Raw genomic sequence first — 27,506 nt, 5'->3', positions numbered from 1 at the left:
AAAGCCAGCAAATCGAGAGAATTTGACTTTTACGGATGGGAGGCAGAGGGTTATGAGTCATTGTACTCCTTACTCACATCTAAACTTCAGACTCGGGAGGGATGAGGTGCCTATCGGCTTCAGGTCCCAGTTGGTGAATTAACTGACAACTACAGGGAAAGCCACATCAAACTTCCAGAACACCAAGAAGCAAAACCCTGAGTATCCCAAGAGCAAAAGAAAAACAAAACATCCATAAAACACACACACCATAAATAACTTCTGCATTTGAAATCCAGCAATCATGAAATCCAGCCACTCGGTTACCCAGAGTGGGACACTCAGTAGATCTAAAGAGTGGATTACACGACTTGGAACTTCCAGAGACTACTGGTTCCTCCAGGTAGCTCTCTTCCCCTCTCAAGTTCTTCCCTTCTCTCCACTGGTTAAGCTCATCTCCCCACCCCGAGTCTTGGTAGTCCTTCCCCCTCCAATAAGATGCCCAGCCTGCCTATATTTAGCAAGGGACATAGAGTAGATGGCCAATAAATCTTAGCTTCATCATCCAATCCTACCCTTTCCTTTTTCCTTTTACCTCTTTCACCTCTTCTTCAGTTATGCTTCCCTCCTTCTTTTCTTCTACAACCCTCTAGATGCCTTTCCTTAATAGCCAAAGTATAAAACTAAGATTAAATTCTGTATGTGTGTATACGAATGATGGTGAATATTCACCTATCTCTACTTTTAGAAAAATGATCCTTGGATCGCCTATAACTAAAACAGCTACACTGGGTATTGAGGTAGAGTTTTTGTTTGGTTTTCTCTGTTTGTTGTGGTTGTGGCTCTTGGATCACCTGTGGTTCATGTTTCCTGTGGTCAGTGGCATTTCACAGGGATCAGATCCAGTGTCCCTTCCCATGTGAAAGCTTTCAAACAATCCCCACCCTGCCTTTAAAACAGAACACCAGTAGGAATTTAGGAGGTAGAAGGCAAAACTACCAGGAGGAGGAAAGGCAAAAGAGTAAGCAAGCCAAGCCCGGTAGGATGGTTTTCTCATTGTGTTTCAAATTAAGCACAAACTAAAAACAATAAGAAAATGAAAACTTACAACCTGGAGACTTAATTTGAATCCCAACTACATGACCCTCCACCCATATGTTTCATGTACCATGGTAACATGGCATTTTAAAAGTAATTAGTTATCCTGAGAATGTTTTCAGCAGAGATTAGCATAGATTTTTTATGGGGAGTCGCCAGTTGAGAGGTGTTCTCTAGATGGCTGGAGACTGCCCAACTGGCCTGACATACATTTTGGAATTTGAGATTTCCAGAGCGTGAGGTAGTGTAGCCAGCTCATGAGCCTGCCAGCTCACGCTCCTTAAAGCCAGACAGACCAGAAAACAAATAGAGACCATGTCCAAATCCTGCCATGGATCTTTATTCTCTTCTCCAAACATTTTTACAGTCAAATGCTATGCTTATTCCTAACAGGCATACTAAAATGTAATAATTTCAAGTGACTAGCAAAAAGAATGAATCCATTCTATAGCCTCATAGAACTCATATATAACATCTTAATTTTTCTTTCTAAAAATGCATTGAATATTTTGTAATAAGTAGCCTCTTTCCCCCAAATCAAGATAAAGTTCACTCTATAAATTGCATCATGGTTTATAATCAAAGAAACATTTCATTGTTATAGGTGGCAGCAGTAAGAGTTAATATCTGGCAGACACATTGTCTAGGAGATTGTACAGATTCCAACCTGAAATGCAGAAGAGTGAGGAAGTGTAGGGGGAGATTTGTCAAGCTCGTGAGACAGAAGGAGAGAGCATTGTTATTGTTTTTTTAATTTAAGATTTTATTTATTTATTTTAGAGATGAAGAGAGAAACGTGACCAAGGGAGAGAAGGAACAGAGAGAGAGAGACAAACAGTCTCCATGCTGAGTACAGAGCCTGACACAGGGCTCCATCCCACGACCCTGCTGAGATCATGACCTGAGCCAAAATTAAGAGTTGGACAGTTAACCAACAGAGCCCCCCAGGTGTCCCCAAAAAGGGGCATTCTAGATATTAAATTGATAGATGAAACACAAAATATTAATTGATTTCCACTGTTATATTTATACTCACAGTGGTAACTTCCCATAGACTAGACTCTTGTCATACTTTAGACAGGGTGGGATAATAAAACTAGACTCAATTTTTGTTTTGTTTTGTTTTTTAGAGAGAGACAGAGCGCAAGAGTGGGGTTGGGAGGTGGTGGGGACGGGCAGAGGGAGAGAGAAAGAGAATCTTAAGCAGGCTCCAAGACCAGCACGGAGCCTAACATGGGGCTGGATCCCATGATCCTAAGATCATGACCTGAGCTGAAATCAAGAGTCAGACACTTAACAGGGGCCCCAAGTCTCAATTTTGAAGGGCTTGGATTCCAACTCTGTCACTCACTTCTGTGTTCAGTGAATTCACCAAACACTTGTTGGGCAACTACTACGTGCTAGGCACAGGAATTAGAGCAGTGAATAAGCAACGAGTTTGAGCAAACTGCCTGGCCTTTCTGTGTCTAGTATTGGCTTGGCAAAATTGGCTAACTAATGGCTGGCCATACCTACTTCACAGGCAGTTGTAAGACTCAAAAAATACTCCTATTTAATTAGTTGACTTATAATTTGTCAAAAGAGCCAAAAAGAAATTTTCTTTCCCAAGAGTTTCAAAAACAAGTAAACAACTTCTGTTGCTGATTTAAGTTTTTTAAAAATGCCTTAATTTAAAAGTTAGAGCTAGTGGATTCATTTCTTTGGGAATAATAAATATCCTTTCCTTTCATTCAGGAAGGCTTTGACAGGCTTATAGGATCTTAGGCAGTGCCTGGTACCAGTTCTTTAGCTCCCTTGACAAGCCAAACAATTGAAATACTAGTGATTTTCAACTTTTTTTTTTTTTTTTAAGCAAGGGATCCTTTCTTCAAATCCTGCTTAGATCCCCAATGTTAAGACAGATGCCAGTGGGGATGCTTTGGCTGAAGGGGAAGGCTCCTCTTCACTGCAGGCTCAGAGACTCTTCCTAGAACCCTAGCGATCCCAGAATCAGTTTGAAAAGCACTCTCCATTCCCAGCACACACTTGGACTCCTCTCTTTTTCCTCTTCTTCCAGAAGACACTGTAGTGTAGTGGTTAAGAGAATGGGCTTTTCAGTTAGGCAGCCTAATTTTGCATCTTGGCTCCACCAATGAATAGTTTACCTTCTCTAACTTTGAACTCGTGCTCTGTAAAATGAGGATGATGATAGTACCACTCTCATAGGGTGGTTCATCCATGTGAAATGCTCAGCAGAGAGCCTGGTGGATAAAAAGAACTCATTAATCACTAGCAATTGTTTTCCCCTTCAAACCTACCCATATGGAAGAGCCAGATTAATTTTTATAAATTACTACATTCCATGTGTCATCTCCCCGTTTCAAACTTTATGTTTTCTCTCTCTGTTATTATACACCAAATAAATGATTAACCCCTTATCCTTGGATGTATGTGTCCATGTGTATAGATACAGCAATATGTATCTATAACTATGTCCACATCTATAACTATGTCCACATCTACATATCTTCTATCAACCTTCTCTTCTCTATCAACCTGCTCCATCTTTCACTCCATAGACCTGCCCTTTGTATGTCCATGCCCTTATATATTTGGAGGATAACTATGCACAGAGCACTGTGGAAGGAGGTAGGCATGAGGCACATTATAATTTCTGATTTGGATTTCCTAAGTAAATAAGAAAAACAGAATCCATAAAAGGAGAAAATAGCAGGGATGTTGGGTAGAGTGTTCCAAAATGAATAGCAAGAATAAAAAGCTTGAAGTAAATAGTCTGGGAGAGCTGGAAGGAGTATGTCTGAGGAGACTGAATTAGGAATTGGAAGACATATGAGTAACGTGGAGGATAATGCATGGGAGCTGTGGAGGAACCCAATGAACTTTATAGAGGGGGGCTCATGAGAGACAAGCTTTGGACAATGGAGGGCAAAGAGGATGACCACAGTTCTACAAACAGTGGTTCATTGAAAGGTCCCTAAAAGGGGATGATGTGGTCAAGATGGAGTTTGAGGGCCACTAATCTGTGTGTAGAAGGAACTGGGGAGGGGGAGTGGTAGGAAGAGGGACACCTGTTCTCGGGGTACCTCAACCCAATGTCTCCCACACAGACAAAGCTGGAGTGTATCTACTTCTCACTTCTCCTATGCAACCAGTAGTAGTGAACAGTGCCACCATCCAAGAGGCACCCAAGCATAGGAACTTCCAGTTGTTCCTGACCCTTCTATCCCTGATTCCTTACATTCAGTAAGTCACCATGACCACTCACTTGTGCTTTTGCATGCTTCTTAATTCTGTGCACTGCTTTCCATCCCCCTGCCAACAACCCAAGAAAGGTCACCAACATCCCCACAATGACAATCTTAAGTGTCATCTGACTGATAGTATCCTGCATTCACTCTTGGGTCCCTCCATCCATTCTTCATCCACTCTGCTTCCAGAGAGATCTTTTAAAAATGTGAATTGGGTCATGCATGTCATGCCCTGGTTACTATTGTTCCAAGGATGTTCCATGTCATTAAAATGGTTTTAGAAGATACACCACAGCCTGGCCCCAAACTCATTTCCTGCCACTTTTTCTCTTCCTCTCTCCACTCCAGCCATTCTGGATTTCCTTCCATTCCTCAATTCTAGTATTGAAACATGCTTTCTCTCCTCCTGAAAACACTCAATGTTGCCCCTCGGCACTCCCCAACACCATGCCACACCCACACGCTCACTGACTCATCCACCTTGGTGACCTCGCTGACACCTACTCCTCCTTCAGATTTCAGCTTTCCTTCCACATCCTCAGAGAAGTCTTTCCTAAACCCTGACATTAGCTCCACACTGTCTCCTGGCCCTTGTATTTCCTTTATCATAGTGCACATTATTCCTAGAGTTATTCTTTTAATGTCCATCCCTCACACTAGACTTTATGTTCCCTCAGGCAAAGACCATGTCTGTTTTACATATGGTGGCAGCACCCAGAACAGTGCCTGGCTCAAAGGAGTGCTCAAAAGATACTTGTTGAATGAATGAATGAAGAGAAGAATAAAGATCACTTGAGAGGTTCCTGCTGGGACTCAGAGAATGAAAGAAGAATTAAAGACACTTGGGAAGATACAGGGATGGGGCTGGTACCTGTGGGAAGGAGCTAGTGAAGCAGAGGGAAGGCCAGATGACAGGGCAGGGTTAGAGTTGCCACTTCTGGAACTGGGAGAAAATGGTATTAATGACAGCACCAGATTTCTGGACTACAAACTGATTTTTGGTACTTAATATTTTGGGTCAGAGGTATAAACAGAGAGGAATATTGTGCCCACCACCCTGAATGTTTCATACGACCTCCTTAATGAAGATGAACTCTATCCAACAACAAAAAAAATGTATCAAGGCTAGAAACCCTGCTCTGCCCTAGAAACACACAGTGGGAGTTTTTTTTATTGTTGTTTGTTTTTTTTTTCCGATTATGACTTGAGCTGAATCAAGCCTCACTTTCAAATTCTGCTTCTCTTAAGAACCTTATGAAAAAAGTGTCAGGAAAAAGGAATCACATTTTAAAAAGTAAACACTATGTACTGTACTTTCACAGCCTTGCATACATAAATATTTCTTGTTTCACATATCTTCTGCCTATCACCACCCCACCTAAGTCACCCAAGATCTCCTGGGGAGAAGGACCATGTCCTCCAACCCCTCTGCATAGTACTAAGCTCAGAGTTGAACATACAGCAGATGATCAGTAAGTATACATCAACTGGCTGTTACACAAAGAATGGAGCACTGACTTGAAGTCAGATCTGGGTTGAGAATCTGTTTCTTTAGCTGTACAGTGTAACTAACTTTGCCCTTCCTCCTACATCTCTATACCAGGTTCTGGTGAGGACTGTAGGAGGTCGCACACATAAAAGCCCTTCCCAAGTTGTAAAGAACATATAACTGCATGCTTTCTGTTGTTATTAATACAGCATGGAACTTGAACACTGGAAGAGTATAGAAGAAGAGGGAAGGTATTTGACATTTATTAGGCATTGATACAGATCAAGGACTATGCCAAATGCCTGGTGTGTGTTACCTTTTTTAATCCTCATAAAAACTCCATGAAGAAATGGGCTCTGAGCTATTAGTTACCTTCCCAAAGATGCATACAACTGCAAATGGCCCAAGTGACTTCAAAGCCCATTGTCATCCCAGGCCACCTCAGGCTTGTCTTAGTCCACCAGCTGCTTCACACCTGACCATACAGCTGCCTCCCGGGACCAACACACAGGAGTGGAGCTCTAGCATCAGACCTCAGAAATGGAAAGCCCGGTCATCTCTCCCTTGTGCCTGAAAATGACTCGGCTTCTGCACTGGCTCCTTAAAGGAGCGGAATAACTGCTAAGAATCAGGAACTTAGCAGAAGTAACTAGGTCAATTGGTCAGTATATTAACCCATTGAAAGGCTGCAAAAGACTGGAGGAACAGAAGGCAGCTTGAGAGATCCCCCAAAGTTCTACACTAAGGTCGAAAAGAAATGTGAACATACAAGGACGGCCCGGAAGGACCTTAGAAACCAGGTCAAAGGACCTTCAGGAAGTCACACTCCAGTCTGGTTTAGAAAAGAACCCAGACTCCTAACCGAGCTCCAGAGCCAAGTTCACGACGCCCCCATGTTGACAATTTCACGACCTTTCCCCTGAGCTGTTTAAAGGGCATCTGAGTCACCAGGACGGCAGCCGGGGCTTGGTGGGCTGCCCTGGGCCTGAGAAACATAATGGAGGAGGAGACGGTGGAGGCTGTGGGTGTCAGGACTCTTACGAGAGAGCAGTGGGGGGCAGAGAGGCTAGAAGACAAGCGATAAAGCTGGTGGCACAAACGTAAAGGACACACAGGCTGGCTCAGCCCCTTGATTCACCACTGAGTCAGGCTGTGAGCAGGAAGCACAGCCTTGGATTATGTTTTGGAAAAGGCCAGTGAGGTGTATGTCAGGTCTCTCTGTTCCCTTTGATCATCAGAAGCAAAAAGAACAATAATTAAATGGAAGCTACACTTTTATATTAATTAAAAGCCACGCAATGAATATCGTGGCCAATTTTTAAATCCCTGAGAGCTATAATTGATCCCAGTAAGAAATGGCCCCATGGCGAAGACAACGTGTTACGGTGCGGGGGCAGGCAGATCTGGGGTCACATCCCAGTTCCACCACGTACTGTGTGTTGTCGCGGAGGTTTTATTGTTTCTCTGACCCTCAAATTCCTCATCTCTATTCTTCCTGAGGAAATTAAAAATACCATAGATAAAAAAAAAAAAAAAAAAAAAAAAAAAAAAAAAAAAAAAAAAAAAAAAAATACCATAGATAAATATGAATATTTACTGCCTAGCACGATATTCAGTCAGTAAAGGGCAACAGCTGCTTTATTATTAGCAGTAATGGTAGCCACGGTGTTTCGATGCTGTATATCTATCTCTTTATGTTGCAATTCCTTAATTAGGAGGGCGTCAATGGTTAGAAGTCTTCTACACCTGTCCCGAAGGGTGCCAGTCCTGTGAAGGATGCCCCGGAAGGCAGAAGAGACCCTCGGAGAAGAGACCCTCGGAGAAGAGACCCTCGGAGCGGCGCGTTCCTAAAGGTCTGTGTGTCTAGTATTCACCCGCTTGTGGGTTCAGCAGCCAACTGGCATAGCTGCGGTGCTCTATCAGGATACCCTCTGTCCACTGCATTTGCTACTATAGTGTCCTGCTAAGAAGCGGGCCTCTAGAGGTACCAAATGCAAGTTTACACAGCATTCATAGTAATAAACATTTATTGAGTGTTCTTTTGACGTGGCATCGTTCTTTATATGGTGCATTTAAGTCTCACAAAAAGCCTATGAAGTACAGACTATTGTTAGCCATAACTTACGGAGGGGGAAACTGATTCACAGAGTTGTTAAGCTAGTATGGCTTGGGGCTGGGATTGAAACCAGCTAATCCAGAGCCGATGCATTTAGACACCAGCCTTTGACCTGGGAGGACACTGGGAGTATCAAGATACACACCCAAGCCCACCTGTTTGTAAACTGACACTAGGGCTTTGTATTCATCTGATCCTGGTGGTAGTCTGGTAATGCCGATGTTAGAATATCACGTGAGCTGGTCCTAGATTCTGTCCCTTTGAAGCCAAGTAGATTCAAGTAGGGAGACCCATGCACAGCCAGCCCTAGTAGTCATCCCAGTAGTCGTGCCAGTGCTTGGGCCACCTGCCACTGATAGTGAACAAATCACCACCCCATAGCTATCACTTCTGGAAAACTGATTCCCAAATCTCACCTCCTGTCTCCTTTAGGAAGCTGTACCACTTTAGTTTATAGCAACATCACCAGGGCGCCAGGACATGGGAGCCCTTGTGTGGGGAGTGTCTGTGGAGAAAAGGGCCGACATTGCCCCAAGGATGTTCATTCAACAGGAGAGCACAGCCTCATCTGCATGCTATTTGATCTAACACATTTCTTTTTATAATTACCACTAAGTCAAAAAAAGAGAAATGTTGACGGGATGGTCTTAGAAAATACTTAGAAAATAAATTTACTTGAAACTCATCAATTTCCTTCTCTTTTATTGTCCTATTTCCCTTCTTCCTACCTTGTAGTTACCGTCAACCAGTAAGTACTTGCTTACTGAGGACCCACCATTTGTCTGTCAAGCAAATTTACTCTCAGACAGTGAGTGCCCGGGCTGTGTTACTGCTCATGGACTCTTCAAGTAGACCAACAGGGATGCAAACAATTATAATCCAGTGAGACCCAGTCACACACTTCGAAGCATCAAGTGCCATAGTAACACAAGAGACAGCCACGAGTGCCATGTTGAGGTTGGGGAGGTTCCAGGAGATTCCTCAGAGGTGGTAACACTGCCCTGACTCTTCAAGAATGACCAAAAATTAACCAGGTAGAGTGGGAGGGGGAAGAGAGAACAAGAGAACAGCATGGACCAGCATACAGAGGCCACAGGCAGAACAAGGGTCTGGTATGTCTGGGAAGTTGGGTGTAGAGGGGAAACCAGGGAAGGGGAGGTGAGGCACAAAGACAATAGTGAGTATACAAGACAGTATAAAATAGTAGCCCCTGGGGGTGCCTGGCTGGCTCAGTCAGAAAAGCATGCAACTCCTGATCTCAAGATTGTTGGAATCTTGAGTTCAAGTGCCACACTAGAGAACTAAAAAAAAAATAAAACTTCAAGTCCCATGCTGGAAAACTAAAATATATATATATATAAAAAACTTAAAAAACAAACAAACAAATAAAAAATCCTAGCCTCTTGCCTTTAAGAATAGCACAATAAATTCAGGGAATCTTGACACTGACACCCAGAAGACAATGAGAGAAAAATTTTAAAAAGCAGAACAAATGTAGATAATAAACTAACACCTGTTCTAACAAAAAGAAAGAACAAGGTAAGCCAGGACAGCGCAAGAGGGGTCATATGGAGGTGGGTTTTGCAGCCATATCTAAAAGTACAGACCCAAATCCAAGTCACCCACTCTTTACTGAAGTGTAACAAGTTGACTGTCTCTGACCCCTCGTCTTTTCCCAAGTCTACCTATCTTTCCAATGTGTCCACAACTTCTTCTCCTTAAAGCTCTACAGTGCATGCCACTGGTCCTTCTAATGCAGGACTTCTATGTTTTCATAGAAACTGTAGAGTCCATTCAAAGTCTAGATCTTCTGATGGGAGGTAAGTAGAAGCAAAATCTTTCTTTTTTTTTTTAATTTCTTTATTTGAGGAATGGCTGGATTCCAGAGTATCCAGCACATCACTACAAAGGCTCTTGGTCAGGAAAACACCAACTAGATCAAGAGTTCTTGACCTTGATCCATATATGAATTTTGGGGATGTGTAACTTCTTGGTATTGAAGGTTCATACATGTGAATTGTGTGTGGGTGTGTGTACACTTGGCAGGAAATGCTGATTTTTCTAGACTAGGGTCCATACCTCTCATTTAATTCTCATGATGGAGCATATTCCCCAGAAGATTAAAAATCAATGATTTCAGACCAGGGTTCAGCAAACTACAGCCTGCAAACGAAATCCAGCCTGTTCTTACAAACTTTTCTTAGAATACAGCCACACTCAGGTGTTTATGTGCTACTTTCACACTATAACAGTAGAGACAAAAAGATGCAACAACAACAACAAAAAAAAACCCGTACGGTTTATCAAGCCTAAAGTATTTGCTGTCTGGCTCTTTACAGACAAAGATGCTTACCCTCAATTTAGACAATTTTTTAAAAGATTTTATTTATTTATTCATAAGACACACACACACAGAGAGGCAGAGACATAGGCAGAGGCAGAAGCAGGCTCCATGCAGGGAGCCTGATGTGGGACTCGATCCTGGGTCTCCAGGATCATGCCCTGGGCTGAAGGCAGCCCTAAACCACCGAGCCACCAGGGCTGCCCTAGACAATTTTTTTTAAAGGCTTTATTTATTTGTGAGAGAGAGAGAGGATGAGAGAAAGGGAGTATGAGGAAGGGGGCGGGGTAGAGGGAGAGGGAGAAGCAGACTCCCCACTGAGCAGGAAGCCTATCCTGGGGCTCTATCCTGAGATGATATGACCTGAGCTGAAGGTAGACACTTAACCAACTGAGCCACCCAGGCACCTCTGGACAATATTTTTTAGAACCATCCACTACAATTGAGTGCTTGTTGCTAAAAATTCATCACCACAAACTAAAAGTGAGCAAGTAATTTTAGAATCAAAGTTTACCTTGCCCTAACTAGCAACCTCATAGATTAGTTAACGTGCTACAGGCTGGCCCTTTCTCCTTCTGTGCTCCTTGGAAGTCTGCTAGACCGGGGAGTGGCTGAGAGAGACCAGCTAGAATTTTTCCAAAATGACCCTACTGCAGGCATCTTAGGCCCAGCTTCTTTTGCAAACTGTGAGAGAAGAGATAGTTAAGCAAGAGAATTAACATCACTCTAAATAATTCAAATGGAGTCCTGCTGCTGGCTTCAAACCAAAGATGAGAAATTATATAATTAGCTGCAGCAGATTTAAAAGACTATATAAAATATGCTAATGCTCTCACAATGTTAAGGCAAAGCTGCAGAAACAACACCATATATTAACTAGCTTATAGGAGCAGTCCAAATAAAAAGAAACATCCTAAGGGTATTTTAAAAATAACGATATCTCTCAGTTTGATGGAATACCATTCTTGGGTTGCAAAATAGGTGAAGAAAAAGTTTAATTCCACTTTAAAACATATTTTAAGTAGCACATATCCACGTTCAGTGCATTTTTTTTATTAAAAGTATATTGGTTTTTTAATCATTAAATCAAAAATATTTTTTTGTGTGTTTTTCGCTGTTGATATTGTTTGGATAGTTCTCATCATTCTGTTATATTTGCTGGCAGATCAGCTTATGTACATGGGCTTTAACTGTACATGTGCAGAGAACAAAGCAGGCAGATACCACAGCAAATATGACAATGCATGAACCCCAAGCTATGCAGCCCTATTCTGTGTCAGTGTCTTCCACACTGAAACCTAAAGAATAGTATGCTTGACCTAAACTTGCAGTTTCTTTATAAAGTGAGGTATCTGGAGCTGGGAAAGAGAGCTGAAAAAAGTAACAGTCTCTTAGCTAGAGGGGAAGAAATACTTGCAAACCTAATCTTAATGTCAGGGAACCTCAAGTCTTCTCCTCCTCAAGAGTGCATCATCACATGCTTGAAGTCTGAGTCTTCCTCTTTGGGTTGCTACACGGACCTCATGTGGTTTTTCAATCTCATTTATTAAAGTGCTGCTGCCTACCATGGACAGCCTCTTTGCGTGAGTTAGCCACTTGTGGTGAAAGTTTTTTAATCATAAATTGGCATCTCTCATATTCACTAATATATTGTTCAGATAAATATTTTTAAATAGTTCAAAATAAAGATCTAAAATCTGTTCCACTTTAATCAAGAGATGAGGGTTTCTAAGCACCCCCAGAATAATGGTGATACCACATCGTAACATTTGTCCATTACATTACAGCTTTGCATGTGATTTTCACTCACATCATCTCATTTAATCCTCCTGGCAACTTGTTCTGATTGGTACTACTTTTGTCTCCATTTTGCCAGTGGACAACTGACTTAGGGAGGGTTAGTACTTTGTTCAGGATTACTCAGGTGATAAGAGCAGGACCCTCCTTCTCCAAGGGTGGTATTCTCTTGAAGATGCATTTTAGGCCAAGGCTTTGCACTGACTGATGAACTGATGCAACTTCACACAATAGAAACCCAGGACTGGACATCAGCAACCTGGCTTCGAGACTCTCTCAGCTCTAACACTAGCATGCTGGTTGACTTAGGGCAGTCAACTTAACTCCCCTCTGCTTCCTCACATATGAAATGGAAGAACTGAACAAGACACTCCCTGAAGTTCTTTCAACCCTAACAACTAGGAATTTTACTGAGCAAAAGTAATCCAGTTCCCAAATGATCTATCTGAAGGGAATGTACACAGTGTGAAATACCAAGTACACTCAACAAGAAGATGAAAGAGATTTTTGTACTATGCACATTTTTAGATGATTCATGCCACAAGTCCCTCTCAATTAGCACGTTTCACCAAAAGCTGACTATCCACACAGTTATTAAAACATTTCTATGATCCTTATACAGAAATTGCCTTTTGAGATGGAAGGGTCAAGTGAGAGGGGTCAGTCTGTCCCTTCTGGATTGGAGCTAGTCATTTTGCCTTTCTCTGTGTGCAAAGGTCCAGGTCTTATCAAAAAAACGTATCAAAAAAACTTATCAAAGTTCATTGTTTTTGTTACTTTGTTTGTTTTCTCCTCATTATAAGTGGTTAGTATGGTTATCATTACCTAATTAGCATGATGTTTTCTGAGATCTTGACAGGGTCCGTGTTGTACAGAAAAATGTGTCTGAGATCGAGCCCTGTATCGGGCTCTTCACTTAGCAGGGAATCTGCTTCTCCCTCTACCTTTTCCCCTCCCCCTCCTCATGTGCTCTCTCTTTCTCTCTCTTTTCCCCCCTCCCTCTCTCTCTCTCACAAATAAATAAATAAAATCTTAAAAAAATAATTTAAAAAATGTGTTTGTTTTCTTCCTGGGTTCCTAGGAGGTAGCTTCTAAGCCCTTGGAATTTCCCAAGTGATAGGAATATCCATGTCATTTATGGCAGGTCCCCTGAGTCACATCTGAGTTTAAGCTAATGAGATGACCCAAGATGGGGGGTTGGTCATATCAAACCAACCAACTATGTGATGGGAGGTGGGGTGGGCTCTGAGCTGCATGATAACCACATGACCTCCTACGAGTGGGAGAGCTACAGACTGAATGAGTCAACCAGGTTTATAGTAATGAATCCCCAATAAAATCTGTATATCGAACTCAGTGGAGCTTCCTGGTTGGTGAACACATTACAGTGCCAGGAGGGTGACGTGTCCTGATTCCTCAGGGATACAGCATGGAAGCTCTCCCTCTGGGATCCTCCCATATCTTGCCCTCTGTGTCCCTTCATTTGGCTGGTCCTGGTTGTATCTTTTATAATAAAATTATAATCATTGCCAAAGCACAGCAATGTCCTGAGTTCTGTGAGTTATTCTACCAGACTATTAAACCTGAGGGGAGTGTGGTGGTAACCTCTGAATTTTAGCCAGTTGGTTAGAAGTGTGAGTGGCCTGGGGACCCCTGAATTGGCAGCTAGCATCTGAAATTCGGGTGGTCTTGCTGGGGACTATGCCCTTAACCCGGGAAGTATGTGCTAACTCGAGGTAGTTAGTGTCAGAGTTGCAGTGCAGCGCTACAGCCCACCTGCCACTATAGAGCTCTATTAGGGTGTACATCAGGCACCTGCCCACCTAAGGCTGCTTGCACTGTTACCTTAGCCTGGAACACTCTTCCTCTGGGATCTTCACAGCTGGCTCCATCACCTCCTTCAAGCCTTTGCTCAAATGCTACCTTCTTACTGAAGTCTCTTCCAACTACCTTACAACTGCACCGCCACCCCCCTCCCCACATCCCACCCACCCCCTTTCTTCCCTACTTCATTCTCCTTCCTACCACTTATTTTCTGATACATTATGTAATTTGCTTATGATTCTGCTTATTAAATATCTTCCTTTCCTAATAAGCTTCACGTGGGCAAGAATTTTCCTATCTTTGGTTCACTGTTAAATGTGTGGTGCTCAGAACAATGCCTGGCACATAGTATTCACCAAATATTAGCCAAATTGGGTAGAATCTATACTTATATGCACACACACACGTGTATTATAAGTGATACAATAAATTGAATTCATGCTAATCGTCTATAAACTCTGCTACGTAATATATTAAGCTACCCTGATTTCCACATTTCAAAAACCCATTCCATATGGGAAGATTTTATATCTCACTTAAGGAAGAAGGAACAACAGTACTGATTTTCCCATAGGTTTTTTAAAACTAATCATAATGTAAATTATCTTCTGACTTCTAATATTATCCTTAGAATAATTCTATTGAAAGGCTATTAAGTATGAAATGAACACAAAAAAAAGGTATTAAGACATAAGTTTAGCTAAGGTGACACAAAGGTTGAGAGGCAAATCTATAAAAGAAGAAATTTTGTGTTCTCCAGAGCTAATAAAGTCAAAAGCTTAATAACCTCAGTTTTCAATAGTTGGGCAGGAGCTCTGTGGTCCTACCAGTGAGATGTCCCAGCTATCATATCGGTGGGATGCCCTGCAAGCAAACAAAAGGCATTGACTGAATCAGCTGGCCCTAGTGCACCTTCACAGTGAAACTAACTGCAGAGCTTGATTCTGTCTTTGATCAGGATGATGCCAGTTTCACCCCGATCTCCTGACAGCAGTTTGCCTTTACTCACTACCCTCCACTAAGCTTACAAGATGTGGCTTCTTTCAATTCCATTGCCTGCACTCCTTGATAAGGCTGCTGCTTTTGTTTGGCTTTGTTCTGATTATTTGATTAAGATTCACATGAATTCAGACAAATTCTTATTAAGATCTGTTTTAGGTCTCCAAGAAAAGTTGGACTTAGGATTTCACAGTGATTCTGCCTATTGAAACATGAAGCTAAGTCACCCACACAATCTTTTTTTTTTTTTTTTTTTTTTTTACTAAAAGCTTTATCCGTTTGTTTATTTTTCCAGAGCTATCTCAAAAAAAAAATTTAGTTTTAGGCAGCAGAGAATCATATAACATCAGTATCTATTTTATTTTAGTTACTCAGAACACTTACGATAATGGAAATCTAGAGAGACAACCTTTAGCCACCCACATACCAAATTATTACTCAAATTTGGAACTAGATTTTGGAATTACCTTCACATCAAGTCTTTTTCCACAATAATATTCACTTCATTGGCTTTCCCTGAGTAGATATTTAACTTTCCAGGACTTCTTTGTGTAAACCCCAAGAATGCCTGCCACATAGTAGGCTCTTAACTTGTGCTTGGTATGGGGAATTGAACAGGCAGATCGCAGAGTCACACAAACCTCAGTGCATATGCCTTGTGGCCTCACGGTAAGAGGAAGGTCCTATCTGTACCCTCCTGTATTCGGGGGCATGGGCAGATCAGTGCATAGGACAAAAGAACATGTGTTGTCCTCCTCTATGGCACTGCTCCCCTGCTGCAGAAAGAGACTAGCCCAGCCAAAGCTGGACATTGGGCCTGAGGCTGCCCTGCCTTTGCCGTCCCTGAGGACACACAAAGAGATTATTATAGCTTTTCCTTTCTTTTTCTTTTGGCCTGAGAGCTTTTAGGCAGCTATGCTACTGGTCTTTAGCTAGAGAGGTCCCTAGTAGCATAACTTAGTTGGGAAGAGTAAGGACCTGGAAATCAGAGAGATCTTATTTCAACTCTGTCCTCTGCAATTATTTATCCTCAGGCAGAATTTGGATGCCTAAGGCTCTAAAGTGGCCAGAATTAATGACTAAAATGACTAAGGTGCTCTCTGGCACGAATACAAATTAAAGTGCTGGATGGAGGTTCAGCTATGCAATGAAACAAGTAGAATGTGGCTTGACATCACATCAGAGAGCCCCAGAGAGTTCAGGTGATCGCAAGCTAACCATGAGCCCATATGGCTTGGCTGGTGCTTAAAGAAACCATGATTACATTTTGGCTGCATTTGAACACATTTGATGCCTTTATTAAATAAGTTTATATTCTCTATGCTATTTGAAGCCTTCCAGGAGTACTGCATTCAGCTCTGGGTTTATTTTGAGGAGGATATTGCTGACCAAAGTATTCAGAGAAAAGTAATCAGGAGCGTAGGGTGGTCTTAAGAGAAACAGTTGAAGAAATCTTCCTAAAAGATCTGGATAAACCAGCTCTTGGGAAGTGTAGAGCCTCATTCTTCAAGCGTCTACAAGGCTGACAGGTGGAGGAGATCCCTTCTGTATCTACTGACTCAGCTAACATATCTTGGGCTTCTACGACATTCAGAGCACTGTCATAAGTGCTGTGGGATACAGAAATTAGTGATACAGAGGACACTGGGGATATGACCTTAAGCAGTTTCTTAACTCGTTTTAACTTGGGGTTCTTTATTTGTAAAGCAACACTGCAGAGTTTTTCTGAGGATTAAATGAGATAAATATCTGTAAAAAGAATGAGAACTCAGTAATTGAAGGAAACCACTAAGATAGGGGAAGGCAACTTTTCAACTGGATTTCAAAGGGCAAAAGGGAGTTTGCTGGGTAGTGATGGGGAAAAGGAAGAAGAACATTCCAGGTTGATGGGTATGGCAGGGATGGAGATACTGAAAATAAATGGCTTTTGGGAGACCAGCAAATAATACTGTGTGGGTGGAGTACAAAGGAGGGATAAAGCAATGAGAAGGCTGGAAAGATACAACAAACCTAGAATGACATGCCAAGGAGTCTCTGGGCATCAAGTGAAGGAGTCAAGTGAATACAGGAAAATCAACCTATGTACAAACACATGATTATACAATTGAAGACTGAAACCAGGAAAACAAATTAAAACGTCACTGTTAAGAGTCTAAGCAAGAGATTATGAGGCAATGGCCTAAAATAATGGTGGTGGCATTGAAAGCAGGTGATAAAACATGGGATACGAGGAGTAAAAAGGTGAGGAGCAAGTAAACGACAACTCCATGTGTTAAAGGAGAATGTTGATGCCACGAACTAATACAGGAGACACAGAAGGACAAAGTTGACTCGGAAGATGATGAGGTCAGTTGTGGGATAACACTGGATTTCAAGTGGCTGTGGAATAACCATAAGGAAATCCATACCAGCATGTTGGAAATACGGTTCTGGAGTCCACGAGAGGAATCAGGGTCAGAGATGGAGATCTGAGAAGAGGTGTACTTAGAGTATATTGTCAAACATAAACAAACTTGGGTTTGAACTCTGCCTCCTGCACTAACTAGCTGTGTGGCCTTGGACAAATTATTTACCATCAAAGCTTTAATTTCCTTAATTGTAAAATTGGGAAAATTATACATACTTCAAAGACTTTGCTTATTGCATACCATCTGGTTGCCATTTGTCACCATCACTGTCTACCATAACCATCATTGCTGAAAACATTAAGGTAGATGAACTTGGCTAGGAATTGAAAGTAATTAAGTAGAAAAAAGGGTTGAAGAATGAATCTTCGGGAACAATTATTAAGGGATACATGGAAAAACAAACGTGAAAGCAGCTCAGGAACAGTCAAGAAGGTAGGCAGAAGACCAGAACAGCAAAACACCATGAAGGACAAGAGGAGGATTTCAAGGAGGATATCCTCAGACACAAAGAAGTTGGGGAGGAAAAAGAAAAAAAGGGCATTGGATACAGTGATTTGAAGGTTATCCTTGTTTATGGAACTATTGTATATGTGGTAGGAGTGGAAGGCAGTCACAAATGAAACAGGATTCAAAATGGATTTTCACCCAGACTGTAAGGGGATGTGTATCAGCTACCGAAGTGAATTGTAAGACTGATCACCTGCTAGAAATTTCAGAGTAGATATAAACCAATGACATGCCTTAGTTTTCTTAGCCATTTCAAAGGTAGAAAATGCTTAATGTTATCAGAGAGAAAGAGAATTTGTGAGAAGGACTTCTTTAGAGAGAGTTTTTCTATGAATTCCCTCATTCCAAAGGAGGGGAGATACTTCTCTTCATCTCAGTTAGGGCTTCACTGGGAGATCTGAAAATACTGGCCAGCATCATCTGCAGATGGAGGGGAATAACACACTGGTGTTGGAGTGTTTGGCTTTCCCTGGAGAACTACTGGCAGCAGAGTAAAGGAGGCTTGATTGCATTGGGTGGCCTTTTGTTGGGAGGGAAAGGACGTGTGAGTGTATTGATGGATCTGAGAGTGTGAGTTGGCATGTGGCTCATTTAAATTCTTCCCAAGAGGATCATCTGAGGCCAACAGGGAGAGCTTTGGCAAACAAGAACTGAGGGAGAACACCCAAAACTGGAAGAAACTGAACTGACCACATCAAAAAAGAAGAGTGGAATGTTCCCAATGAGAGTCCCTGAAGAACCCTAAAAACACCCATAAGCAGAGTTGGCTTAATATAACATCTGCTAGCCCTGACAGCCTGAAGCCATCTTACAATAGTGTGGTCATGTAAGGACTCCTCAACTCGCCTTTCTCATCACCCTGCTCTTCGCCACTCTTTTGTACTCCAGCCCTGAAAGGATCAAAAACAATAGGGAGGAGGTAAGTACAAAAGGAGAACCCGACCCCTTTCTTTCAGAGAAAGGACTTATTACTTTGGGCCCTGGGTGGGTATGGAAAAAGAATTCCAATTTTGAATGACTATTGAATGGGGCTAGATATTTTCATTTCAGGACTGAGATGGTGATTTGTAGCTAGAAGAGTCCATAATACTTTTTAGTATCTTGGGAGAGAAGAGAAAAGTCTCAAGATTTGTGCCTCAGCATCATACAGTGGCAAAAGAAAAATTTGCACTACTATGTAATTTTAAAAAGTTAGTAGAAGATAATTTTTTAATGAAAAAGACTCCCCTTAACACATTCTTATGTTTAAAAAGTGAATCAGGACGAGGACATGGAGGCCTCAAGGACAGTAGTTTAGGTTTTTTTTTTTTTTTTTGTAATTTTGCCTTTTAAAGCTGTTTGGCAGAGAAAGGGCACTGTGGTTTGATAAGATGTTAGAGATGACTAAAGGCTGTTTGAGGAGAGGAGAAATTCAGTTGTGGCTGCAGGTTGAGGAGAAAGAGACAGCGAAGATAGGGTAAAATAACAGATTCACAAGGAGAAGAGGAAAGGAACACTGATAAGGCAAGGTCACAAAGAAGAGGGAAGACAAAATCAAGAACTTTGCATTTGCCCTTAAAAGAACTAGAGGCTCTTCTTCCTTTGAAACAAGGCACGTGGGGGGGGGGGGGGGAGTAGATACGGAGACATTTTGGTTTAGGAGGAAAGGCAAATAAAATAGTTTACAGTGAACCACTTTGATCATCCCAGTGGTCTACAACACAAGCTCATCTTCTGCAAGTGAAGGCAGAAAAAATAAAACCCACTGGTTTTATTACCTCTGAAGGACAGAACCAGGACCTCTGTGTACAAGCTAGGGAGAGATTAATTTGAGGCCCCAGTAAGAAAGAACTTATTAAAAAAATCAGTGTTGGCGCACAGTGGCCTTCAGACATAGTTGTAAACTGCAGAACAGAGGGTTCTAGCTGTGGATGGATGAGCAGCTGTCTCAATGCTATGCGAGGGTCACCTGCACTAGACAAGGCAGTGGGCTGGTGGCCTCCAAGACTCCTTGTGTGCGCACTCATTGTCAATGTTAAACGTGTAGGGTATTTCCACATTAACGATTCAGGTATCACTGTGACTGAATGCAATAAATAGAAGCCGTGAGGACCAGAAGAGAAAGTGTAAAGGGAAGACTGCATGTGTTATGCAATGACTTGCCTTCCTAAGTAGAAAATCATCTATTCGTTGCAAAGGAACTAGCTTGGGCTGGAGTTAGAGCTTGTCTCCAAAGCATAATACTCTATATGTCTCCATAGCTTGGCAGCTATGAAATTTGAAAATATCACTATGTTCTGGGGACTTTGTATTTATGCATGAGTTGAAGTGTAGCTATGGTGGAGAAAGTCTCAGAACCCCTCTAGTTTTACCACTGCTAACAGGTGAATGGGAACTTGCTGACAAGAGCAAAGCACATTACCAATGTACTCTTTGGAACTCAAAACAAACAAAACCCTTAAAACCCTCTAGTTCAAGCATCAGGCTGCATTCTGTAAATCAATGCAGTCAAGATTATACTAGATTTCTGCAGGACAATGAAATGTTGACAGCCATCAGGTTTTGTTTTGATTTTTTAAAAATACGAACTATACGTTCCTAGAATTAACATTTATTGAAACAATAAAATATTCCAGCATGAAGTACTATGCATCTCAAAGAAATGTGCCCACAGATTCAATTTAAACTGGTCACATAATTCAATTAAAATTTAAATCTATAAAGAGAAGTCAGGATGTTGTGACCCCATTAGTCATTTCCCACAATATTTTTCCAAAGGAATAAAATACACTACAGCAATGAGTATCAAGCAATATTTTGAGTCAGAGTTGAGTACCAGAGATTCTTTGACATCTTTAGACATAAACGATATTAAAAGTCATATGATGTGTCACATTTCATATAAGTGTCAAGGCTGATAGTTGTTTGTGCCTAAACATACTACCTGGCACATGCTAAGTTAGCTTGGTCTATTGAATAAATGAATGGAAGCATGAAAGAATGAATGAATTTTGTTAGCAGTAGCTCAAAATCTACTCTGTGAGGAGGCCTGGTCTCTTTCCAGACTCAGCATATTCCTGGTGTTCACAATGACCTTGTGGTTTCCCAACATCACCAGCCCCAGGACAGGATGGCAGGCCATCAAAATTGATGTGGACGTTCATGCTGGGATCTCTGAACATTATCTATTTGAAAAGTCTGACTGGTTCTAAATGTAGTTTGGTTTAATCTTCCAGAGATTCCCTCCAGAAAAGAATGGATATTTTCAAAGGTCCTTTCATTCCCTCTTACCTCCACCACAGGAATAAAAGTTGAGAGTAGGAAGAAAGTAATAGATAATAATTGCCTTTTGGTTCTAAAGAGCACCCAAACCAAATCTTGGTGACATCTGCCTCCAATTAAGGGCAAATGAATCTACGTGGCTGAGTCCAGCTGCAATCCACTATGAGGGATATTTCAGCCGAGGTGTCATTCACTAACATCATTCACTATGTAATAAGGAACACAGTTTTGAACGTGCTTTGACATTTATTATCTTATTTGAGGTCCATTACAACTCAGGAAAAAAAGGTGTTTCACAGAATAGGAAACAGGCTTGGAGATACAAAGACCACACAGCAAGTAGGCCATGGAGCTTGGACTACACCTGTCTTCTAACCCTACACCAGTCTGTTTCTACTATTCTAGGTTCTAACTCCATTTTCTTACCACCCAGAGTTGGGAAAAACACTCAGGGATCAGTGCTTGGGGAATGGTGTCTAATGCAGCTTCTATCTCATCTCATTCAGGACATGGATCCCCGGAAAGCAGTCATGATGGAGTATTTCTAGAAAAGTTTACCAAGTGGATTCTGGGCACCCAACACCAGGGGGCCCATAAGAGAAGCCAAGGATGTTCCTACTAGAGTCATATACCCAGGAAGAACACCACACTCCAGACAGGTGTGTCTAGTACAGAGAGAAGCCGGACTGGCATTCCCCAGAAATAGGACATTATGCACACACATGCATGCACACGGACACACACACACACACACACTCACACTCACACACAAACACGGTATCCTAAAAGTCTTAGTGCAGTTTTAAAGTTTCATAACTTTGAAAGTATGAATGCTACCAACTTACAAAAATCATGTGAAAGGCCAATTATTTAAATGTTGTCTATTCTTCTATGCTATACTTATTAGAGTTCTACAGTCGTTTGTGAATTTTGAAGAACGTTTTTAATTTTAACTTTTTGTTTCAGTCAACATTTGCCATGTTCAGTCAGAGGGGCTGAAAGGTTTTATAATATATGACATGCCTACAATCCATACAGCAAATGAGCCATATCTTACAAGAAACGTGCAACTAAAATCTTCGCGTGTTCTACTGTTAAAACTACATCACTCCAAACTAATATTGTAGCACTGGCTTTCTTTTAAATTAAAAAAAAAAATACCTAAAGCACTACTTTTTGTTAATACCAATTCAATCTTATCTTCTTGGATCCAATTCATTCTGCTAAAATCCTTATGGATCCTTGTTTTCCTACCAGATGATTTCATCCACACACCATCAGTGTTCTCAAATGGACATTTCTAGCCACACTAAACTATACAGAACCCACATCAGAACCCTATTGGCATGACTTTCAGCACATAGTCCCTTCCATCAGCGTGACCTTATGGGCCAACTCTAATAGAGATTTCCTCCACACACTGACATCAATGTATAAATCAATACCTCTTGGACAAGACAGTTCTAGCAATTAAAAACACAATGACTTATGTCCTTCAGACCATATATTTTTATCTTAGTCAAAAGGATTTCAAGAGAGGTTCTGTCAAATGCACCAACGGACTGCTCACATGATCTCACAGCATTCTTCTGACCTACCAGGTGAGTGACCCTACCTATGAAAGGTCAGACGAGGGGCCAGTCTTGTCACAGCTATGTTGTCTATGTATTCTACTAATTAATATAAAGCTGTAATTGTACAAATTGAAAGACAGGTCAAAACAAACAAAAATGAGTTTACTTGTAACTCAAGTTCAAATAAAATCCAGACAGCTTCAAACATCTTTTTGTGGGTTGAATTATGTTCTCACAAAAGATATACTGAAGTCCTAACCCTAGCACCTGAGAAGAACCTTATTTGGAAATAGGGTCTTTGCAGATGTAACCATGTTAAAATGAAGTCATACTGGATTAGGATGGACCTTAATCCAAAACTGGTGTCCTTACAAGAAGAGGACAATTTGGACACACAGAGAAGGCCTCATGAGGTTGGAGGCAGAGACTTGAGTAATGCTGCGGTAAGCCAAAGGATTCCAAGGACTGCCAACAATCACCAGGAACTAGGATTATAGCTTAAGGATTCTTACCCAGAGCCTTTGGAGGGAGCATGGATTTTCCTGTACCTGGAATTTGGACTTTTGGCCTCCAGAACTATTAGAGAATCAATTTCCCTTGTTGGAAGCCACCAACACTAATTTATGGTGCTTTGTTACAGCAGCCTTAGGAAACTAATACAACATCTATGTAAAAATTTGTAAGTTTGAAGTAATGCCTATTAACATCAGAATCAAGAGTACTCAGGACTTGGTAAAAAGAGAGTGGGAGAGATATACCTAGATTCCTGAGCAGGTGGCAGGTCCAGCAGGGGTGAGGTAAATGGGTGAAGAGACCAGCCAAGCAAGTTTGGGGGTGTTGGCTTGAGGCTGGGGGACAGACAGAAAGTGATACCCCAGGACAGGCTCATCACCAAGGAGCTAACTGTTCCCCTGCCCAGGTGTGAGGTGGGTATTTCTCCACAAAATCCTGTCACTTTTTAATGACAACAAAAACCACCGATTTGTCAGCTTATCATCAATATATAAGCAAAACTATGTTAAGCTTCTTGTCTCCAATTTGGCATTTCCCTTGCCTATGCTTCATCGTTCTAAATGAGACAGCAGCCCATGCAGGGGAAGGAGCTGTTGGCCTGTCTGTCTCTATATATAGTGCTGTATCCACCATTTTTCGAAGGTGCTAAGATTCCACTGATTGATGACGATATTGCTAAAATGGGTTACATTTTAAGATGGAAAAAGGAAGGCTTTTTTTTTTTTTTTTTTTTTTTTGGTTTTTCTTCCCATGTGAAAATTTAGGGGAAGAAGGATGCTCCCTCACAGTTTCTAATATTGATCCGGCTCCAATGTAGCTCATGAAATATAAGTCTATAATGGCAGGATTCCTCATTGGAGAGACCTTACGAGCGGTCTCCAGGAGCTTTCCCAGCAATAATTAGGGGGATGTATTATTGCTAATCCTGAGCACACCAGGAGCTGGGTTAATTTTGAAAGATAAAATAAAAGTGCTGCCTTGTGGCAAAAGGCCACTTCTTGATGCCATTAAATCAAGCCCAGCTCTGCTTGAGTATTAATTCTAAAGATGTCTGTACCCCCTGCTGATACTCCTTTTAGGAAGCTACTATGGAACAGGCCAAATGAAGCCTCAATGTGCAAATACCATTTAGCAAGTACAGATAAGCTGGGATAAATCATCTCAGAGCACTTAAAAAAAGATTCAAATTTTAATACATTAGCACTAGAACATGCTGTACAAGCAACAGGGAAATTGCAGTTGTCAATGTGTGAATTTAGTCTCAGAGTAAGTTCATCCAAGGAAGTAAAATCTCAATTTAGATTCTTTTTCTACCCCTTCCCCCAATCCGCGTGTTTCTCTTAGGATGGGGGAAGATACTGTTACTCAGCAAATGGATTTCACACCACAAAACGGTTAGGGTATATTCATCAGAGGTAAGAATGTGAAGTTCTCACTTTCTTACTGAAATAGTTTGAAGTGGTCTTTCAAAGTGCCAAACCATAAATGATGGGCGTGGTGTTTTGATGTATGATTATGCATGTATGTAGATAGATATCTATCTACCTATCTGCCAGCATTCTTTTATTTATTTATTTATTTATTTATTTATTTATTTATTTATTTTTTATTTTTATTTTTTAGCCAGCATTCTTTTTAATGAGAAAGGTTTCGAAAGATAAATCACGATGGATTTTCCGGTATTTTTCTGTTGTACTTTCCAGAAAGCTTGTCTGCCCACTGTCACAGGGGAATGGGATGGGAATGGTCTGGTGTGAGAGCACAGTGTAAGGGAGGGAAAGCCCAGGACAGAGGGCTCACCAGGAGGGGTTAGGTTGGAGAGAGACCCCAAATCCAACTGGAGGCTGAATAGAGACCTTGACAGCTCCCAGGTCAACAACGCTGATTTGAAACTGAAGTGTATTCCAGTTGGAATTTGACAGGTTGTTTTCTATCAAAGCAACAAACGAAACATTCATTTCAGAACGCATCTGTTCTTTCAGACTATTCTACCAGAAGCAGCTATTTTCTTTAAATTGAAAGTCAAGGCAGTTTATTTTTCTCAAAACTGTGCTGTCAGTTCCACCGCCTGACTCCTAACATTCTCTTGTTCTATGTTACAGCAAAGCTTTCTCACCTTGTAGAAGGAAGGGGTGGGTGGGGGACAATCCTCCCTGAGGGCACCCTGTGCATGGTATATTTATATAAATCTTTGCCCCCAAAGGGCACATCAACCAGAGATACAGATGGAATGTATTTAGAGAGAACTTATTTAGAGAGAAGGAGATACTTTCCAGTTAGTTTCTTTGAACCAAAATAACTTAAATCTCTTCAAATGACACTTCTGTCATATTATCTATCTGTCTATCTATCTGTCTAACATATCATATCATATATGTACTTTCATTGGGAATTTGAAGTTCTTAGAACTCAGGGGCAAATCTCTAATTCTTATCCCTCCCTATATATTCTAAGTCATTTTTAAATGATGAAATAATTATACTACATTTAAATGCACAGAGATGATATGCATATATGTGTATTAATATAGACACTGTATGTGAATGTGCATCAGCAGTGGGAGAGCATGACCCCTACCTCTCATCCCTTACCCTATCTTGTTAGTGCTTAAGTATTTCCCATCCACTTCGTCTAAAGCTCACCAAGTTGTTTCTGTATGCATTTAAGCAGAAAATTCATTACCACTTCAAAAAGCATTTCCAACTATCTGGTGTCTGAATTGTCCATAAATATGTAATATTTCCCTAATTAAGTTAGATGTAATATGATTAAGGAGAGGTCTCTTTTGTCAGTGCAATAATCTTTACTGTGATGCTGTTAAGGTTCTGAAATGACTTACAGCATCAGAAAAAAATCATTCTTGAAGTCACAACCTTTTGCATTAACTTCCTGAGACACATCTTTCCCTCTTAATGGACTGTCTCTTCTTTATCTATTACAAACAATCACATTTCCATTTGAATCAAAGGACACCACCTTCCTCTTTTTTGGTCCCTTACAGATGCTAATATAGACATACAAATTCTGTAGTAGTTCAAGGAAAAAGGATGCCAGGCCACTGTCCTAGTTAGGAACCAGAGGAAGCTAGTGAAAGCTCTACCTAGAAACACACTCAATAACTTTATGATTACAAATCTCTCAACTACCTATGTTGACAAAAATAGATAATTAAAAATGTGCATCTTGGAAATCTGCATTTTGGTTTTCTATAAAGCATCAATTTAGTTATTAAATGATTATAAATTAGCCATTGGTGATTTTCTCTTCTGAATGATTTAACCTTTCCAATTATCATTTCATCTGTTTTCTATATAAAAAAAATCAAAGAAATTCGAGATATGGAAAAGACATGCTGGGTGAGGATCTGAAACTGATTTGGTAGCTTTGGGGTTGACATAATCTTGGCCTGGTGCAGCTCATTTTGGAAAGCTGCCTCAAATTTCCCCTGGTTTTGAACTTTTTTTTTTCCTTACCACTTTCATCTAGCAAGAAATCATCCTGGTAACGGAACTTCTCCGGTCCACATGCAATAAAAATGTCATCGTCACCAAAAAAGTCCTGAAGGCACATCACCTACAAGAGAAAAGCATGGCACTCAGCAAGGGGTCAGCAGAACAGCAATTACAACATTGCATCCCTGCAAGTAGACATCTGCATAAAGCCACTTCCCACGTCTAATGGAATCAACAGGACAGCTTTCTCTAGAGGAATTTCAAAAGAAGGTTTCCAGCATCTGTTACTAGTAAGAAACATGTTACATTTCAGTTGTGCAGGAAGACGGGATAAGGAAAGTAGAACCGGTAACTGTCACATTTATTACTTGACATGTCAATAGGCTATGAGGTAAGAACCCTTTATTTTTCACAATACAGTGGATGCAGCGACATGTGGGAAAGGAACACCCCTTTATTCATTTGAATGTAATATTCCTCGAGAGCAATAAAAGCCAGCATAAGATTTTAAGAACAAATATAGTATACACGCGGTGATCACTGTTTGGGGTAACTATTGAAAAAAATTATCTGTATCATAATATGCATTTAAGGATCTCCTTTAGACCCATTCTACCTCTAGTTGAAACAAAAGTGAAAGTTCTCATAAAAGGAACGATCTTATTTCTAAGATTCAGAGACGGGGCAACAGTATGCTCACCAACTCAAGTCATGCCAAACTTTAAAACTCCTGTGCTGTCCAGTTTCTTGTAGTTATGCAAAAGAAAAGTTTTAAAACAACCTTTTGATATTTATTCAACTTATTCTCCAATAAGAACTTTAAGAGAGCTAAATGTTGTCTTTCAAGTACCTGTGGTCAAAAGGAATAATTTCAAGCATACTACTTACTGTCTTTGGATG

The 27,506-nt window shown here is 41.0% G+C and overlaps 1 protein-coding gene across 9 annotated transcripts in view; it reads right to left on the bottom strand.

The window, feature by feature from the left end:
• Positions 1-27,506, bottom strand: part of DCLK1 (doublecortin like kinase 1) — a 341,215-nt gene that overhangs the window by 137,451 nt on the left and 176,258 nt on the right. For all 9 annotated transcript variants that reach the window (XR_005378333.1, XM_038573280.1, XM_038573282.1 and 6 more), the window contains exon 4: positions 26,628-26,727. Coding sequence is in view for 8 of the 9 variants with exons in the window: in XM_038573280.1 (XP_038429208.1) it covers positions 26,628-26,727 (100 nt within the window). In the remaining variant the exon portion in view is untranslated. The remainder of the gene's footprint in view (positions 1-26,627; positions 26,728-27,506) is intronic.

The sequence above is a fragment of the Canis lupus genome, chromosome 25, assembly GCF_011100685.1.
Source record: "Canis lupus familiaris isolate Mischka breed German Shepherd chromosome 25, alternate assembly UU_Cfam_GSD_1.0, whole genome shotgun sequence".
NCBI lineage: Eukaryota > Metazoa > Chordata > Mammalia > Carnivora > Canidae > Canis > Canis lupus.
This window is presented reverse-complemented; position numbering and strand designations above follow the sequence as displayed.